Source organism: Hylobates moloch, unplaced genomic scaffold (assembly GCF_009828535.3).
Source record: "Hylobates moloch isolate HMO894 unplaced genomic scaffold, HMol_V3 SCAFFOLD_23, whole genome shotgun sequence".
NCBI classification, from domain to species: Eukaryota; Metazoa; Chordata; class Mammalia; order Primates; family Hylobatidae; genus Hylobates; species Hylobates moloch.
The window spans coordinates 30,115,127-30,132,642 of record NW_026652298.1 but is presented as its reverse complement, the minus strand read 5'-3'; the positions used below and the strand labels follow the sequence as shown (position 1 = coordinate 30,132,642).

Sequence of the window (17,516 nt, the reverse complement as noted above, 5' to 3'; positions counted from 1 at the left end):
GATGGTTGTCCCCTCAAGGTGCTGGCTGTCTCCACCCTGCTTCCACACTATCCTGCCAGCAGGGCTGGTCCCCTTCTCTGGCTCTGGAGAAAGTCCTGAGGGCAGCACAGGGAAGACCTTATGGTTATGGAGGTGGGAGTGAGGAGGCGATGTGCTCACACTGGCCCTCCACAGCATGAGGGTGAGAGGTGAGCCAAGGGCAGGGGACATGGGGTCATGACGTCTCCTAAAGGAACTTCTCTTACTGCCCAGGGCGGGAGATTTCACAGCAGCCATTTCCTGGGTGTCCTTCTCTCCCAGAGTGCTCTGCCGTATTATCCTTTTACCTCGGGCCACTGTGTAGCACCATGTAAAGGGTCTTATGCCTTTACAGTGACAGGATTGGAAGCCTTGAAACGTGGTTATGAAGCAGGCTTGATTTTCTGCATTTTTTCAGATGAAAAAGCAGAGACTGGAAGTTTCCTATCTTGGTCAAGTTCATGTGAGCTCGTAAGTGAAGAATCCAGGAACTGAATTCCTGTCCCTGACCCTAAATTCCTTGCTGGGAGGGCCTGAATGGTGCCCTATTCCCTATACTATGAAGTGGAGACATCGCGCAGGGCCATTCTCTGAAAGCCCTTTGTGCCTCTGGGCCTTTGCATGTGCTTGTCTCCATCTGCCCGAGGGCTGGCTTCTGTTCATGCATCAGGAGCCAGCTGCAGTGTCACCACCTTTGTGAACGTGTGATGATTCCCTCCGGTGCTTCATCCTCTGTGTTTTCCCAGCATCCCAGACTTGTATTATAATTCACATTACATCACAGCATCTGGTATAAGTTCTCAGGTGCTAGGTACAGTAACCAACCCCAGCTGACCATGCATGAGTTAAAGGGTTGCTGCTGCTTTTTTTTTTTTTTTTTTTTTTTTAGTCAGTGTCTCACTCTGTTGCCCAGGCTTGATTGCAGTGGCGCCATCATGGCTCACTGCAGCCTCTACCTCCCAGGCAGAGCACTTTTAATTTTTTTAATTTTTTTTTTTTTGAGACAGGGTCTTGCTCTGGCACCCAGGCTGGAGTGTAGTGGCGCAATCTCGGCTTACTGCAGTCTCTGCCTCCAGGGTTCAAGTAATTCTGCCTCAGCGTCCTGAGTAGCTGGGATTACAGATGTGCGCCGCCACGCCCGGCTAATTTTTGTATTTTTAGTAGAGATGAAGTTTCACCATGTTGGCCAGGCTGGTCTCGAACTCCTGACCTCAGGTGATCCACACACCTCGGCCTCCCAAAGTGCTGGGGTAACAGGCGTGAGCCAGTGCACCTGGCTGGTTTTAATTGTCACAGATGTGGGCACCCAGTAGTCCTGCTTGAACATTCTCACATATTTTGTGGTCCATTTGCCTAATGATTCATAAGTGCCTCACAGGCCTAGCTCACATTAGTTCTTTTCTTGAGCATTGATATGATGCTTCACCCAGGCTGTGGGCCAAGAGGACAGCGTGGCACGGTGAAAAGAACGTGCAACATGCACTGGAGACTTGGGGTGGCCAGAGCGGACCCCTGCTCCCTCATTTCCTGCTGTGTCACCTCAGGCAACTTTGAGCCTGTTTCCTTATTTGTAATATGGGGATATGGGGATTGAGTGAAATGGGGGAACCCTTAGCTCAGTGCTTGGCTGTTGAAGTATTGACTTCTGTCCCACTTTCTCTACTTAGTGCCCAGTAAATTGTTGTTGACTTGATCTCAACTCAGAACTAGGATCTTTGCCTGTGGCGTGGAATCATTTCTCCAATCATGGGGAATGGGTGGAGAATGAGATTTGTAACACACCTGCCTGTTGGTTTTAGATGAGCCCTTCTGGAATTAATATGGTGTAGGCTTCGGTAGAAAGCACAACTTGTGCATAACTGCATTATCTTAGCAATTAGCTGAAATGAAGGTTCCAAGTGCCCTCTACTGAGGACACCCGTCTAACAAAGGGTTTCTTTGGCTCCCAGCAAGGCTGGCACCCCTGCAGGTGTGTGACGATACCCAGCTAAGTTGATCTCTCTGCCTAATCCCCAGTTCCGGGCATGGCCTGTGGATCATTGTAGGGAGTTGGCTTCATTCCTCACCCTTCCATTCTTTCAGAGACGATGGCTCAGGACACTGTATGTTGGGCTGCTTCTCAAGAACTAATTCGCAGTAACTAGCAATCCCAGTATTGAGCAGATGCAAGACGATTTTGAGAACTCTCGCTGTTCTGTTTCTAGGCTTCAATTTCGGATGTCTTGGACCAGGCGTTTCTCCCTAAAGATTTTGCTGAAGTTTCACCAAAGGATTTTATGAGACTGTAGGTTCCATGGGCCACATCTGCATAGAGACATGGCTGTGTATTTCACAAGTAGGAGAATAGAAATCCCCACTGCGGCTGGGCACAGTAGCTCATACCTGTAATCCGAACACTTTGGGGAGCCGAAGCAGGAGAATCACTTGAGCCCAGAAGTTTGAGACCAGCCTGGGCAACATAAGGAGACCCTGTCTGTATCAAAAATAAGAAAATTTAGAAATAAAAATATAAAAAGAAAAATCCCCAGTAGGACTGGGAGAACTCATACCTCATGGGTAGTAGGCTCAGTGGCCTTGGTGAACATTTAAGAGAGGGACAGGAAGTACAGGGTCCTTTGCTGCTACTCCTTTATCCCGTGCTCTTGCGGACATTACTAATCAATCACTGCACTCTTTGTAGCCCCAGAATCTTAGAATCCAGTGTATTCAGGCAGCCACTTCCAGTCACTACACTCTTTATAGCCCCAGAGTCTTAGAATCCAGTGCATCTAGGCAGCCACTTCCAGTTATAGGCACCAATTTTCTTTACTGTAAATCTATTCTTCACCTCTTTTGTCTCTGGGAACTCTAAGTAAGGCCCTTTCCAAAAGCGCAGGCTAGTCAAATGTCTCAAACAAATGTTTCTAGGGCCAAGTGGGAATGATGAGATTTGCCACAGCAGGGAATAGCACCGTGACTCTGACGTTGCCAGGTGTGGAAATGATGCTGGTGAGGCCTGGGTGGTGGGCTGGATGCCCATTGTTTGCCCCATTGCTGGGTCTGCTGGACCCCAAGAACTGCCTCCACTCCACTTTCTGACTGTATTCAGGTTGCTGAGGGGTGGCGGGGGGCATGGTAGGAGTAGATGTTAGGTTTTTAACATCAGGAATCTTCATTTTAGTTTAGACTCAGGATCTTTCAGCCTTCTGAGTCTACCCCCTTGGTTACATAGCAGAGAGGCTTATGTGCTCTGCCAACTAGCCCACCAACTTTAGAAGGTCACAGCCAGAAAAACAGTCTTGCACTAATCATTTAAAAATAACTTGGTGTTATTACATCATTCCATTCCTGTGAAACATCTAGGATAAGCAAATTTCTAGAGACAGAAACAAGATTAGTGGTTGTCAGGGGCCATGGTTGGGGTGTGGGCGGATGGGAGTGACTGCTAATGGATATAGGGTTTCTTTTTGGGTTGGGATGATGAAAATGTTCTCTTCATAGAATTAGTGTTGTTGTTGTACAGTCTTGTAAATATGCTAAAAACCTCTGGACATGCACTTTAAAAGGGTGAATTATATCTTAAGGAAGTATGGAGATTTTGCACAAAATAAAATCAAGTGTTAATAACAGCTACTATTGAGCACTTAAAAACGTAACTTCATGGCAGAAGTGTTAGTGCTGTCCCCCATTTCTTGATGGCATTATAGCATCGATGTCTGGACTGTGGGAGCTTTCTCTTGGGTCTGAAGTATTGGGATCTTGACTGCTTTCACTCCTGGCCTTGTGCTGGGAGTAGCGACTGTACGTGTGATTTCGAGATATGCAAATCATCCTTTTCTTGCTTTCCTGATTTTTCTCAGGATTGCTGACATGCTACAGCTGATCAAAACCGACATCCGAGTACATTTTTGACAGAGATACAGTGATGATTTCATCTTTCATTTGCACCTCCCTCGATCAGTCCTGCAATGAGTTCCAATGTCTGATACCTCGTCACATTCTGCGGTTGATAATGCTATCTCGATTCGTGGCCCTTGAAGCCATGTTGACCACCTTTCTGACCTTTGGATAGACAGGGGATTCCAGATGGGCTGTGTTTTCCCCTCGGATTTTCTTTCCAGCTTTTTCCCTTTCCACTCTCTTCTTTGCCCCAGAGGCGTAGCTTGGTGGACTCTATCACAAGGCTCCCCAACCCCTGACTTATGGTTGACTTTGGCCCATGTGGTCAACGGGAAGCTTTGCCAGGAAGGACTTGAGGCTGGGGCAGTTACTCTCTCGTGTTCCTCTCTGCTGGAGGCTGTACCTTCTTTCAGTGGCATGGCATCACTGCCCAATTGATGCTGGGCTCCAGTAGCCACTGTCTACCTTACCCTTCAGCCCTGAAGGAGCACAGGGTGGGCATCTGATACAGTTTGGATGTTTGTTCCCTCCAAATCTTATGTTAAAATGTGACTCCCAATGTTGGAGGTGGGGTCTGATGGGAAGTTTTGGGTCATAGGGACAGGTGGGTCCCTCGTGAATGGCTTAGCACCCTCCCCCTTGGTCATGAGTGAGTTCTTGCTCTATTAGTTCATGCCAGAGCTGGTTACTTAAAAAGAGCCTGGCACCTCCACCCTCACTTCTTCTCTTGCCATGTGGCACTCCAGCTCCCCATGCCTTCTGCCATGACTGAAAGCTTTCTGAGGCCTCACTAGAAGCAGGTGCTGGACTGCATTTCTTACACAGTCTGCAGAACTGTGAACCAAATAGACCTCCCTTCCATGTAAATTACCCAGCCTCAGGTATTCCTGTTGAGCAATGCAAAATGAACTAATACAGTCTTTCCACAGTTGTCAGCCCCCGAATCCCTCACCACCCCTGTTGGTTTCTTTTCACCTTGCTCCTCTGTAAATGGTCTATTAAACCTCACCATCAACCCCTTTGAGGGTGCCATGTACTTCCTGCTGGGCTGTGACTGAAACGCCAGGCTTGTTCCAACTGGATGGCTTTGCACGTGATGGCTCCCTTCTTGAACACTCTTCCCTCAGATCTCAGCACGGTCGGCTTCTTCTGAGGGTGTCCAGCCTCAGCACACATGTCAGCGCCTCTGAGGGGCCTCGTCTGTTTACCCTCTCATCATCCAACCTGGTACCATGCGTCATTTTCTTTATATCACTTTGACCCTCTGAAATGATCAATACTTGGTTGGCTGACTGGGCTTGTCCAGGGCATCCACACCCTCCTAAGTAGATGAGGAGTTGGTAAATATTTTCTGTTGAGGGGCAGAGGGTAAATATTTTTGGCTTTGCAGGCCATATGGTCTCTGTCACAACTACTGAAGTCTGGTGTTGTAGCAAGAAAGCTGCCAGAGACATTACATAAATGAGTGGACATGCCTGTGTTCCACTAAAACTTCATTCACAGAAACAGAGCAGAAATGTGTGGTAGGCACATTGTATTCAATAAAGCTATTTAAGAAGCCACAAAAAATACACAACAGGCTGGATTTGTCCTGTGGGCCATAGTTGATGACCTTGAGCTAGGCTGAAGGCAGTGGGGTCTTGTGTGTCCTGTTCACTTTGGGTCCAGTGCTTTGAACTGGACTCATAGAAGGTGTTCCCTGAATGCAGACCTGGGAATGCCTGTTCCATGTAGGTCATGGTGCTGGGCAGCAGCAACAGTAACATAAGACTTTGTCTTATTTTACCCTGGAGGGTCGGCAAGCATGTGGTTGTCACACAACATAGTTGTTGCTTTTTTCTTTTTCTTTCTTTTTTTTTTTTTTAAAGACAGTCTCTGTTGCCAAAGCTAGAGTGCAGTGGTACGCTCTTGGCTCACTGCAACCTCCGCCTCCAGGGTTTAAGTGATTCTCTCACCTCAGGCTCCCAAGTAGCTGGGGCTACAGGCGTGTACCACCACACCCAGCTAATTTTTGTACTTTTAGTAGAGATGGGGTTTCACCATGTTGGCCAGGCTGGTCTTGAACTCCTGACCTCAGGTGATCCGCCCACCTTGGCCTCCCAAAGTGCTGGGATTACAGGCGTGAGCCACTGCGTCTGGCCAGTTGTTGCTTCTGATGGTAGATAGGAATGGCTTTTGGGGAGCCCCCAGGGTGAATTGGCTCACCCTGCTGAGAAAGGCAGGACTGGCCTCCCTGAGGAGGAACACTGGAGCTGCGTCTGGAAGGCTGACTAGGGGTTTGGCAGGTGGGTGAGGTGGGGTAGCAGGGAGGAGGGCTTTACGAGAAGCATGGGAGGGCCCGGTGTGTTTGATGGACTAGACTCTGCTGCCCAGGGTGTTGAGGGCGACTGGAGAGGAGCTCGAGTGGACAGAGGCCAGACCAGAGTCCTGCACGCCATCCCTGGTGGTGGGTCACTATCCTCTAGGCGATGGAGCAGCACTGAGGATGCAGCACCGACGAATTCACATGGTTAGACAGGCGTTTCCATTGAGAGCAGTGTGGAGAGTCATGGAGGGGCTGGTGGCAACAGGAGACTAGAAATCCCCTGTAGAAGCTTCCCTCGATAGAAGCTTCTTGCCCCACACGGGTCTTGGTCTAGGGTGGGGTCTTGGGAGGATTTGTGTTTGTTAAACTGAACCTTTTGTTCAGCCAGGGCCGGGGACTGTTCCCTGCCTCGGAGCATCCTGCGGTCTCTGTTGGAGAGAACGGACCATAAGCTGATGCAGGTTCTGTTTCTGGCTTGCTTGATGGTGGTACTGTTCCCTGGTGCAGGGGATGAGCAGGTGTAGGTGAGGAGAGGGCGTGTCCAGATTTGGACATTCTACAGGAGTGGGGTGGGGAGGACTGAGATGTTAACAAGTAATTGAAAAATGAGGTCACAGGTAGTACAACTCTCAAGAAGACAGTACAAGGTGATGATGTGAATCTGCAAAGGACCTATGGAGTGGGGATATCTTTTGGTGGGAGGGTTTGCTTTCTTAGATGGGGAAAGCACTTTGGTGGTGCGATGTGTGTGGGGGGGGGGGCGGGCACAAAGGAGCCAAGACTGGAAGGATGAGGAGGAACCAGCTCTCCCAGTGTCTGGGGGAAGGTAGTAAAGGGCGTATGCAAAGGCCCTAGGGTAGGGATGAGTGTGGAGTCTGGAAGAAATGTCAAGAAGGGCACAGAGCAGAATGTGAGAGGGAAATGAGATACGAAATAAGGCATTTGAGTGGAGTTTGGAAAACAATTTCCAGCTGACCAAGATTTCTGGTTAATAGAGTACTAGTTATGCTGGTTTAAGAAAACCCATGCGATAGTGAATGACCCTGTAAGAAAGATTTATAAGATGTGCTTGGGAATCCTTGATCCTGTAGGTTCGTGATTTTGAGAAGTTTAGCTGCTACATTTTTGCCCCTGGCCTAGCATTTCAACCTTGAGAAGATTGAGTACTGTTTAAAAGTATGTACTTTTTTGGTTGATAATATTTCTTGAAACTTCTCACTTTGAAAGGGGCTGGCATTTGGAAGCCGTATGGGCAGCCTGAGCATTTGGCTTGGATTTAATCATGGGATTTTCTTACTTTGGGCAGCAGAATTCATATAAGTGTGTTTATTCATGCCTTTTTTTTTTGGCTCTTGTCGCCCAGGCTGGAGTGCAGTGGTGTGATCTCAGCTCACTGCAACCTCCGCCTCCCGGGTTCAAGCAGCTCTCCTGCCTCAGCCTCCTGAGTAGCTGGGATTACAGGTGCCCACCACCATGCCCAGCTAATTTTTGTATTTTTAGTAGAGATAGGGTTTTACCATGTTTGTCAGGCTGTTCTTGAACTCCTGACCTCAGGTGATCTGCCCATCTCGATCTCCCAAAGTGCTGGGGTTACAGGTGTGAGCCACCGCACCCGGCCTTATTCATGCCTTTTTGACTCATTTCTACAGCTGTTCTTGAATTTGCATTGCCATCATGTGAGTGAATCAAGAGTTTGTCATGTTCAGCCTTTTGAGGAACAGATAAGGACCACTTACCAGAACTTTTGGAGACATACTGGCATCTTATTAAGTGGGAAATATATGGTTTCACATGGAAGTGAGTATAAATCGAGTAGGCCTGTGTTTTTGCTTTGGAATCTCTGTTGCTCGTGTGTTTCCTGCGTAATTGTCCTGAAGAAGAGAGGAGCTTGAGTGACATGCATTCTGCAAACACCTTTTTCCCTTTTGCAGTGTGCTTTCTAGTTATTATGTGGTGCATATACAGCTTGTCAAGTTGTTCTGCAATTTAATAGCATAAAAAGATAACTTGCTTGTCATTTTTGTCTCAGGTCAAGTCACTTATGCCTAAGAAAAGACGAAGAATGATACATGTAGGCAAAATAGTCAATCCTGTAGTTTGAGTCTGTATCAGCTAAACATTTTTTGTAAGCCTTCTTTTACAGGTCTGTTTTTTACCATTCAAATATTAAATATAAACTTTGCTTACTTTTATTTTATTTTATTTTATTTATTTATTTATTTTATTTTTTATTTTTAATTTTTTTTATTTTTATTTTTTGAGACAGAGTCTTGCTCTGTCACCCAGACTGGAGTGCAGTGTCGCAATCTTGGCCCACTGCAACCTCTGCCTCCCAGGTTCAAGCAGTTCTTCTGCCTCAGCCTCCCGAATAGCTGGGATTACGGGTGCATGCCGCCACCATGCCTGGCAAATTTTTGTGTGTTCAGTGGAGACGGTGTTTTGCCATGTTGTCCAGGTTGGTCTCGAACTCCTGGGCTCAGTCAATCCACCTGCCTCGGCCTCCCGGTGTTGGGATTACTGGCGTGAGCCACCACACCCGGCCAGACTTTGATTCCCTTCTGACTGATGAGAGTCAGCCAGCTCTGTTGCACACTAGCCATGTGACCTCGGGTCTACCACCTCGTCTCTCTAGGCTGTGTTTGACCCTGTCTAACGGGGCTACCTTAGGGGGTTGTCTAGAGAATTGTTTAAAGTACTTATCCTGGTGTTTAATGCATGGGAGCATTTAATCCATGTCATCTATTGATAGCAGTAGTATTAATAGTAGTAGTCATTGCCATTATCATAAAAATAGTAGCAGCAGTCTTGGTTAAAAATGTGATTTGGTGGTTTGCCAAAGTAGATACATTAATTCATTGATGAAACATTTATTGAGCGTCTCCTGTGTGTCAGGCGCTGAGCAAAGTACTTGGGATACAGAGATAAGTGGGCAGGGCTCTTGTTGAAGAGCAGCCAGGCAAATGGGAGAGACAAATGAGGGGACCATGATGGGCATTCAGAGCAGTGAGTGCTGGGAGCAGATTAAACAGAGGGTGATTTGGGAGCACAGAGGAAGAAACCTACTCATGGGCTGCGGTCAGGCAAGGCTGAGCCTTGAAACTGGAGGGCTAGCCACGTTAACATGGTGAAGGAAGGGCTGCCCACTCAGAGGAGCTGGAGAGCATGAAGGCGGGGGGCATAGTTAGCCAAGTCTTGTAGTGAGTAGGGGAGCGTGGCGCTCAGTTCGCTTGGGGCTGATTATGGTATTGGGCCATTTCCCTACCAGAGCCTTTCCCCACCTACTTCTCAGGTGGCTGGACCAAGAAGAATACAAATTGTTATGTAGACACAGCTCCTGGAAAACCCAAAGCGCCCGTGTACCCACCCGCCTTTAGAGGCCCTGTATTTATTTGTTTGATGATTGCCACCAGCAGCTTCAGGCATCAGGGTTGGGTGTGTGTGGCTGTTGAAAACCAGGAAGCCATGATATACTTTCATTCAGTGCTTCCGATGGATCTCGTGTCCAACTTAATAATGTGAATTTAATAACTATTGGTTTGTTTGGACTATTTATATGCTTATTTTGCAAAGCAAAATGCAAGCCCCACTAGGAAGAAGAAAATGCTCCGTGCTTGCTTTTGGGTTGCTGCATGGAGGTCTCCTTACGTGGATCAGCCAGTGGTTAAGGATGGTGGTAAACCGGTGGCTTTCTGTTACAGTCTTCCACATGGCCCATTTGCTCAATGCATGTCTCTTTTGCTTCCAAAGGAATTTTGACTTTGTGGGGCATGCTATGGTGTCTTAGCTTTGCTGGCTGAACTGAGTAAACTGCCTTCCTGGCCATCTCATAGCTGGTGAGGTCATTGTTCCCATTTGGAAACTGTTTTTACTTTGCCTCCCTCATGAGAAATCTGGTTCCAGTGGCCTATGACTGCACCAGCTGGTTGTCTGGCCCAGAGCTGGAGTCACCTGATGGTCCTTGTCTGAGCTCTGCCACAGATGCAGATGAGGTTGCAGAGAGGTGGCTGTGGGGGCCACCTGTCTGACCCTCCAGACTGTCCAGGTGTCAGATGTCACAGAGCCTCTGTGGGCCCAGGTAGAGCTCTTGATATTTCTTGTTCCTTCCTTGAGCTCACCTGGTTGCCCTTCTTTTTGTCAGGGTTGACTCCTCCACCCACCACCCCCACCATCATCAATATGATGATCATCATAGTAGCCACCATTCATTGCCCAGGGTTGGGAGGTGCAATCACTGATTCCATTATCGCTACCATTAAGTAATGATGATTATGATGACAGCAGCTCACATTTATTGAGTGCTTAGTGTGTTTCAGACATTCTTTTAATCTTCCCAGTGAGGTAGGTAGAAGTACGACTGCCCTCTTAGAGATGAGGGACCAAGGCACAAAGAAGTCATCACTTGTTGAAGGTAACAAGCTGGGGAGTGAATGAGCTAGGATCCAATTTCAGTGTGATTCTACATCAGGGGTTGGCAAACTATCACCTGCAGGGCCATGGTTTATTTCGTGAACAAAGCGTTATTGTAACCCATTTGTTTAGGAATGGTTCTTGGCAGCTTGCATGCGGCAGCAGCAGAGGTGAGTAGTTACAAAGGAGACTGCGTGGCTCACAGGCCTGACCCTTTACCAGAAGAGCTCACCTGACACCCTGTTCTGGAACCCATGCTCTCAGCCAGCACACTGCGCCGCCTCTCAAGGAAAGACAAAATCACCAGGTTTCCACAGTGTCCCAGGCACTGGGAGACAGTAATGAAGTGGCATATTCTGGTGAGGAGGCAGACAGTAATGATATACTCACTTTAGAACAAACAGAGAATTGCTCTGAAGGAAAAGTGTAGGCTGTCAAGAAAGCAGCAAACATAGGCAGCGAGTGCTTGCATGTCTATGCTGGAGGGCGGGGACCCAGGCAGTTTCGCTGGTGGAAGTGACATTTGAGAAGATGAGGGTGGAGGGAGGAGCCTTCAGGGGAAGGAAAGGATGTGCAAAAGCCCAGAGGTGAGCAACCATGACCTAGAGGAAAGGGTGATTCCCTTTTCCATGTGAGGAAACTGGAAGTTTAAGGAACCCTTGCCACGGGTCACATGGCAAGCTGAATGGTTGCTCAGAGAATCGAACCAACTTTGTTTGAATCTAAGCCCTACGTTGTTGCTCCTATTCTAGGTTCCTCTGCTCCTAGGTCCCCACCTCCTTACATACCTCGCCCCAGTTAGCATCCTCTTCCCATAACTGAACAGGCTGACGGGTGCCCTCGTGACCCTGGAATGTGCCTTGGCCGTAGCACAGGGCCATCGGCGTGGTTTCTGGAGCCCAGCCTACTGTACATTCTTGGTTTTTCCCTTTGCTTCATCTCTCATCACACAGAGGCACTTCAGCCACATTTCTGGTTCACCTTTGCTGCTAGAACCTTCTTAACAATAACGTATTGAGTTATTGTTAGATCGTTACATAAATTTCTATCAACGCATTCTGGTAGATTTGCCCTCTGGAGAGCTCCTTCAGGAGAAAAGCTCTTAGAAGAGTGATGTGAGGGAGTGAGTTCTTTGCATGCCGGTTTCTTCTTGCCGCAGATCATTGGGAGAGAGGGCAGAACGTTGGCACCTGGGTTGTGGGGTGAGGAGGGTGGTGGTCCCCTTCTGAACTGCACGTGTTGGGGAGAGCTTTCATCAGAAAGGGTTTCCCGCCACAGCTAAAGGATGGCTTTGGAGGTGATCTCAAGACTTGGCCTCACTGCTGAGGGTTGTGAGGTTTCTTGTGCAGGTGATGAAATGTTCTACGATAACATTGTTGGGATAGCTGCACAGCTCTGTGAATATGCTGAAAACCACTGAATTGTATACTTGAACTGGGTGAATTGTTTGGTATGTGAATTGTATCTCACAGCTGTTCTTTTAAAAAGGAGAAGCCTGACAAAGCTTCAGGGAGGCTGTCCGGGAGCCCCATTTCTAGGGAGGGTGCCCTGTAGGCTCAAAGCGCAAGTGATGCCGCCTGATTTGTTCATGGCCCCGTGAGGCTGTGACACTGAAACAAGCCGAAATGTAGCTCTCATGGGTGGGAGCTGATCACAGCCTTCCTTTTCAGAAATGACCCCAGGAGGCCATGTGGGTCTTGTCAGTGGGCACGGACTTGGCAGGAGGGCCTGGGCTGGGGTGGTCCTTTGCCGCCTGCTGCTTTGGTGAAGTGGCTTTGTCTTTGGGCAAGGCAACGTGGACGTACTGTGTGAACAGGAGGGGATGACAGACATTTAAAATGCATTCATGGCCAGATGTGGTGGCTCATGCCTGTAATCCCAGCACTCTGGGAGGCCAAGGTGGGTGGATCACCTGAGGTCAGTAGTTCGAGACCAGCCTGGCCAACATGGTGAAACGCTGTCTGTACTAAAAATACAAAAAATTAGCCGGGCATGGTGGTGTGCGCCTGTAATCCCAGCTACTTGGGAGGCTGAGGCAGGAGAATCACTTGAACTCCAGAGGCAGAGGTTGCAGTGAGCTGAGATCATGCCACTGCACTGCAGCCTGGGGACAGTCCAGGGTTCAACAGCCGCCTCCTGGGTTCAAGTGATTATCCTGCCTTGGCCTCCCAAAGTGCTGGTATTGCAGGCGTGAGCCACCGTACCCGGCCACATTCATTTATTAAATATTGGTGCTGCAGGAAACGGTAAAGAAGGTGGATAAGAAGCTCAAGTTCTAGATCGGGTTTCTCACGCTCGGTGTCGACATTTGGGTTGGATAATCTTTTGTGGTGGGGGCTGTCCTGTGCACCTCTGACTTCTAGATGCCAGAAGTGCTCCTCCCTTCCTCGTTATGACAACTAAAGAAGTCTCCAGATATTGCCCAGTGTCCCCTGGGGTTGAAATTGCCCCAGTTGAGAAGCCCGGCTCTAGATGGTGGGGGCAGATCCTGTGGTGGAGGAGCCATGGAGAACACATGGTGTGAGAGTGGCGGTGCAGGTGATGGTGTGTGGGTGACAGGGAGCGGGGTCCTTAGTGAATCTCAGTGACACGTGTGTATGTGAGCTGGTGACTGAGGAGGCTGTGTAGCATTTGTGGCAGTTGAGAGCACTGGATCCAGACCCGTGGAGCAAAGCCAGCTCCGTGTCTCCTCTGTTACACGGGAGAGGCCACTTACCCCTGAGGTCATCGGTCAGGGAGGCGTGTGCGTGAGTGTGCCTGCCTGCTGGTACGCATATATCAGAAGAGAGAGGAAAAGCTCAGGCAGAAGGAGGAGGGTAGATGGGCTGTTCTTGGGGCTGAAACTGTCTGCAATTCTAAGACTAGCTTTATCTCCGGCAGTCACTCACCAATCAGAAGTTGTCGGTTCCACAGAACTTTCCAGCGCCAATGAACTTTCTTGCAGAGCAATGTGGAACATTGCTAACAATAACTCAATACGTTATTGTTAAGAAGAATGCTTTGACATGGGACGGAGGCTTCGGGGACTTCTCACGGATTGGTTACAGAGGGAGCTGTGGAGGGTGACAGCCAGGATTCTGGTTTAAGTGGCTGAGTAGGTGGTGGACACGGTCCCAGAGAAGGGGTTCTGTGAGAGCGGAGGCTGTGTGAGTGTGTGTGTGTGTGTGTGTGAGCGCGTGTGTGTGTGTGGAGTGTGTGACGAGTATGAGAGTGTGTGTGAGAAATGTGTGTGTGTGTGTGTGCACGTGTGCACGTGCTGTTTGCAGTACCTGCAAGACATCCCAGAGGCCCTGATGGCTGGAGAGAGAGCCGTAGGGTTTACTGACGACCTGGAGCCCAGGAGAAAAATCCCGGCCAGCGTGTTTAGGGTGTTAGGGGCGCAGCGTGATTTTACATATCTTAGATCACATAGCAGCTTGGAGGAGAGCTTGGAGGGAACTTTCACTAGGCCCCGTGCTTGTTTGTGGTCTATAATTCCTTCTCTAGCTCCTGATCGACCCTGTGGGACAGCCTCACCCTCTTCCCTGGTTGACACGGGCTCTTTGAGAGCTGAGAGGTTCCTATAGAACTGTATTATTCCTGCTGCTAATTGGAAGTTTCAGAAAGCTGCCCACACCATCTTCATATGATGACTAAGAGCACCAAAGGGAACCTAGCTCTGGGGTCTGCTGTTGCATCCCTAAATCTTTCTGAAAAGGCTTAATTTTTTTTTTTTGAAGGGAAGGAGGGAGAAAACACGCACAGTTATTCCCATCTTGTGATCATCCTGAGTCAGATAGCAGAAAATGTGTGGTTTTGAAGTCATACCAGAGCATGGGCTTTTTTAGTGAAGATTCTCAAGTTTTGAGCCTGTGGTGCAGAGGGAGGGCTCTAGGGAGGGCAGGAGGTCTGCTGAGCACCCAGCTTTGGCCGTAGCTATGTTCCAGAGGCTCTGGGTGGGTTTCTGCATTTACAGTGGAGAGGCTGGTTCAGGGCTGTAGCCCTCTTCTGGGGTAGCATTGCCCTCCCTGGGGAACCTTGGCAAGTGCCAACAGCCACAGGCAGCCCAGATTTCAGGCCAGGGAACTGAAGAGTAGATGGATTTCTCCTGACCAAAAGGACAGGGAGGCCTTAGCTTGAGCAGTGTCCAGTATTTGATTGCATTCCTGTTTTACTAATGATCATTATATGTACTCAGCCTCTAATGTCTCGTGGTGTGGTGGTATGGCCCAATTGTTAGATTTGGTAGAAGACCTAGTTTTGATAATCAGTTCTGCCTTACTGGCTGTGCACTGTCAGGCAATTCCCCGACCTGTCTGGGCTCCAGTGTCCAGTGAATCCCAAGCCTCACAGGGCATTTGCGAGGATGCAGTGAGAATTCTGAGATTCCCAGTAGCCATCCCCGCTGCTGCTTATTAGTGGTGGTGTTCTACGTTACACATGTATTTTTGTAAATTACACCAAAAGCTTTGAGTCTTTATTCTGGAAGTGTTACTCTCTGTTTTAGAAGTGTTTTTACAGACTTAACAACATGAAGTGTTGCCTAAGAATGAAATGCAAATCGGTACCTGGTGGCTCTCGTGGCTTTGCTTATCAACTGAGAAGTAGGCCACGTATGCTTCTGAAAAGGAAGATGGCAAACTCTTCTTGGGAATTCAAGATGGGAAGAAAAAGAAGGGAGGAGGAAAGGGGCGACGCTGGAGGGAAAAGGTGGAGACAGGCCAGAGGGTGGCAAGGTGTCAGTGCGGGGCTGAGATCTGTCATTTTACTCTTCTGCTGGGCGGTACCTCCAATACCTCTGTGTCCCCCAGGGCCAGGAAGAGAAGCGGATGCTGAACGGAGGAAAGAGCTTGGATGGGATCCCAGCTCTACCATCTGGCAGAGGGGTCATCTTGGTCACCATCCTTCACCTCTCCTTCACCTGACCATCCTTCACTTCTTTGGATCTCAGTGTTCTCATCTGTAAAATGGGTTTATAATATTCTCTTCCTCTCAGCAATGTTGAAGGATTAAATGAAATCAGGCGAGGTGCTTAGAATACTGCCTGGCAGATATTAAGGGCTCAAAGAATTGTCATTGTCATTAACATGATATTGTAATAAATGAACTTGACTTTTATAATCCCTCGAGATAGGAAGGACGGATGATCATGCCATTCTCGATTTAAGGGACATGGGCACTGAGATTCAAAGAGGTAAAGTAATGGATGTGGAGCTACAGGGCAGGGGTCAGTCAGTGTTCTATGTGAAGATGGGAAATATTTTTAGCTTTGTGGGCCATATGGTCTTTGTCGCAGCTGCTCAACTCTGCCATTGTAGTGTGAGAGCAGTGTTGAAGTCAAATGAAATATGGAGATGAATCTACATTTAAAACGTTTTATTTGGGAAGCAAGAATTGGAATTCAGGATGTACACACAGACCAGGTGGTCTTTGGCAGGTCCAAAGAACAAAGAGAGGGTTGGAGGTTTTCTAAACAGGAGAAATGTTCCACATTGCTCTGCAAGAAAGTTCATTGGCGCTGGAAAGTTCTGTGGAACCGACAACTTCTGATTGGTGAGTGACTGCCGGAGATAAAGCTAGTCTTAGAATTGCAGACAGTTTCAGTAGCTATTAGATAAAAGTGGGTTCCAGTTCCAACAGGCAGTTCCAACAGCCAGGCTTGCAGAGAGTTACATTCTTGGAGCAGTGTTACATTCCCTGAGGGCTTTTCCCTACTGGCTGCTTGACTCTGTTTTAGTTGGGTGTGACAAGAATGACCCAGTTTGTGTGATCAGCTTTCACAAGCAGGCACGGATACTATATGCTCTAATGGCATGCCTGTGTTTCAGTAAAACTTTATTTACAAAAACAGGTGATGGCTGGATTTGGCCTGTGGGCTCTAGTTTTTGACCCCTGACTTCAGTACCCAAGTGCTGAGTGAGGTCTTGAATCTGTGTCTTTTGGCTCCAAATTCTAGCTCTCTCCCATTCTGTCACGTAGCTTCCTCTATGTCCCAATCAGGAGAAGCTTATATCTGTCAACCAGGAGCCAAACACCTTTTGCTTCTGGAGCCAATGCTAATGTTTGGGAGAAGGGAAGGCTTCATTTTCCAACCTCGGCGATGCCTGCAGAGATGTTTCCTTGCTTATAACTTAATGCAATTTGATCCACTTGACTTTTGGATGGGTGCTGCTGCCCCTCTGCTTCTTATTTATTTATTTATTTAGAGACAGAGTCTCCCTCTGTTGCCCAGGCTGGAGTGCAGTGGTGCAATCTCAGCTCACTGTGCCTCCTGGGTCAAGCGATTCTCCTGCCTCAGCCTCCTAAGTAACTGGGATTACAAATATGCTCCACCATGCGGGGCTAATTTTTGTATTTTTAGTAGAGATGGGGTTTCACCATATTGGCCAGGCTGGTCTCAAATTCTTGACCTTAAGTGGCCCCCCCAACCTTGGCCTCCCAAAGTGTTGGGATTACGGGCGTGAGCCACTGCCCCCGGCCCCCTCTGCTCCTTATTAGTGGTTCTGCCGAAGCAAGTCTGATCCAAGGTCATTATTGGGAACCTCATGTTCCTGTTAACTCCCTCTCTAGAGGGCAGGTAGATGCTTCCCTGGTGCACTACCGGTATTACAGAGCAGTGTCTCCTGGGAGATGTAGCTAGAGCATCTCCCCTGTGCTTCTGAGCTGCAGGAATTAAGATGTGGGAGGTTTGGTGGAGTGAAACTCATCAAGAGAGCAGGTAGTGGGTACACAGTTAGCCTGGTGACCTCTCTGACTGCAGAAACTCAGGGCAAGAAGACAACAGTCCCATCTTGGCAAGATACATCTTTTGAGATTTTCAGCCTTGACTTCTGCCCAAAGGAAAGGGCGAGAGAATCTAGCTGTTGCTGCCCGTGTGAGCTCCGGGCAGATGGGAGGTAGGGAGATCTATCACGGGATTTCGGCCAAC

At 48.4% G+C, this 17,516-nt stretch overlaps 1 protein-coding gene across 4 annotated transcripts in view; it reads left to right on the top strand.

The window, feature by feature from the left end:
* The window catches only part of SNX29 (sorting nexin 29), a 593,868-nt gene that overhangs the window by 176,534 nt on the left and 399,818 nt on the right, over window positions 1-17,516 (top strand). The window contains exon 14 of one of the 4 annotated variants that reach the window (XM_058433798.1): window positions 437-489. The exons of the other annotated variants lie outside the window; for them this stretch is intronic. Coding sequence (XP_058289781.1) covers window positions 437-440 — 4 coding nt within the window. The 3' untranslated portion in view covers window positions 441-489. The remainder of the gene's footprint in view (window positions 1-436; window positions 490-17,516) is intronic. 4 annotated transcript variants of the gene reach the window in all.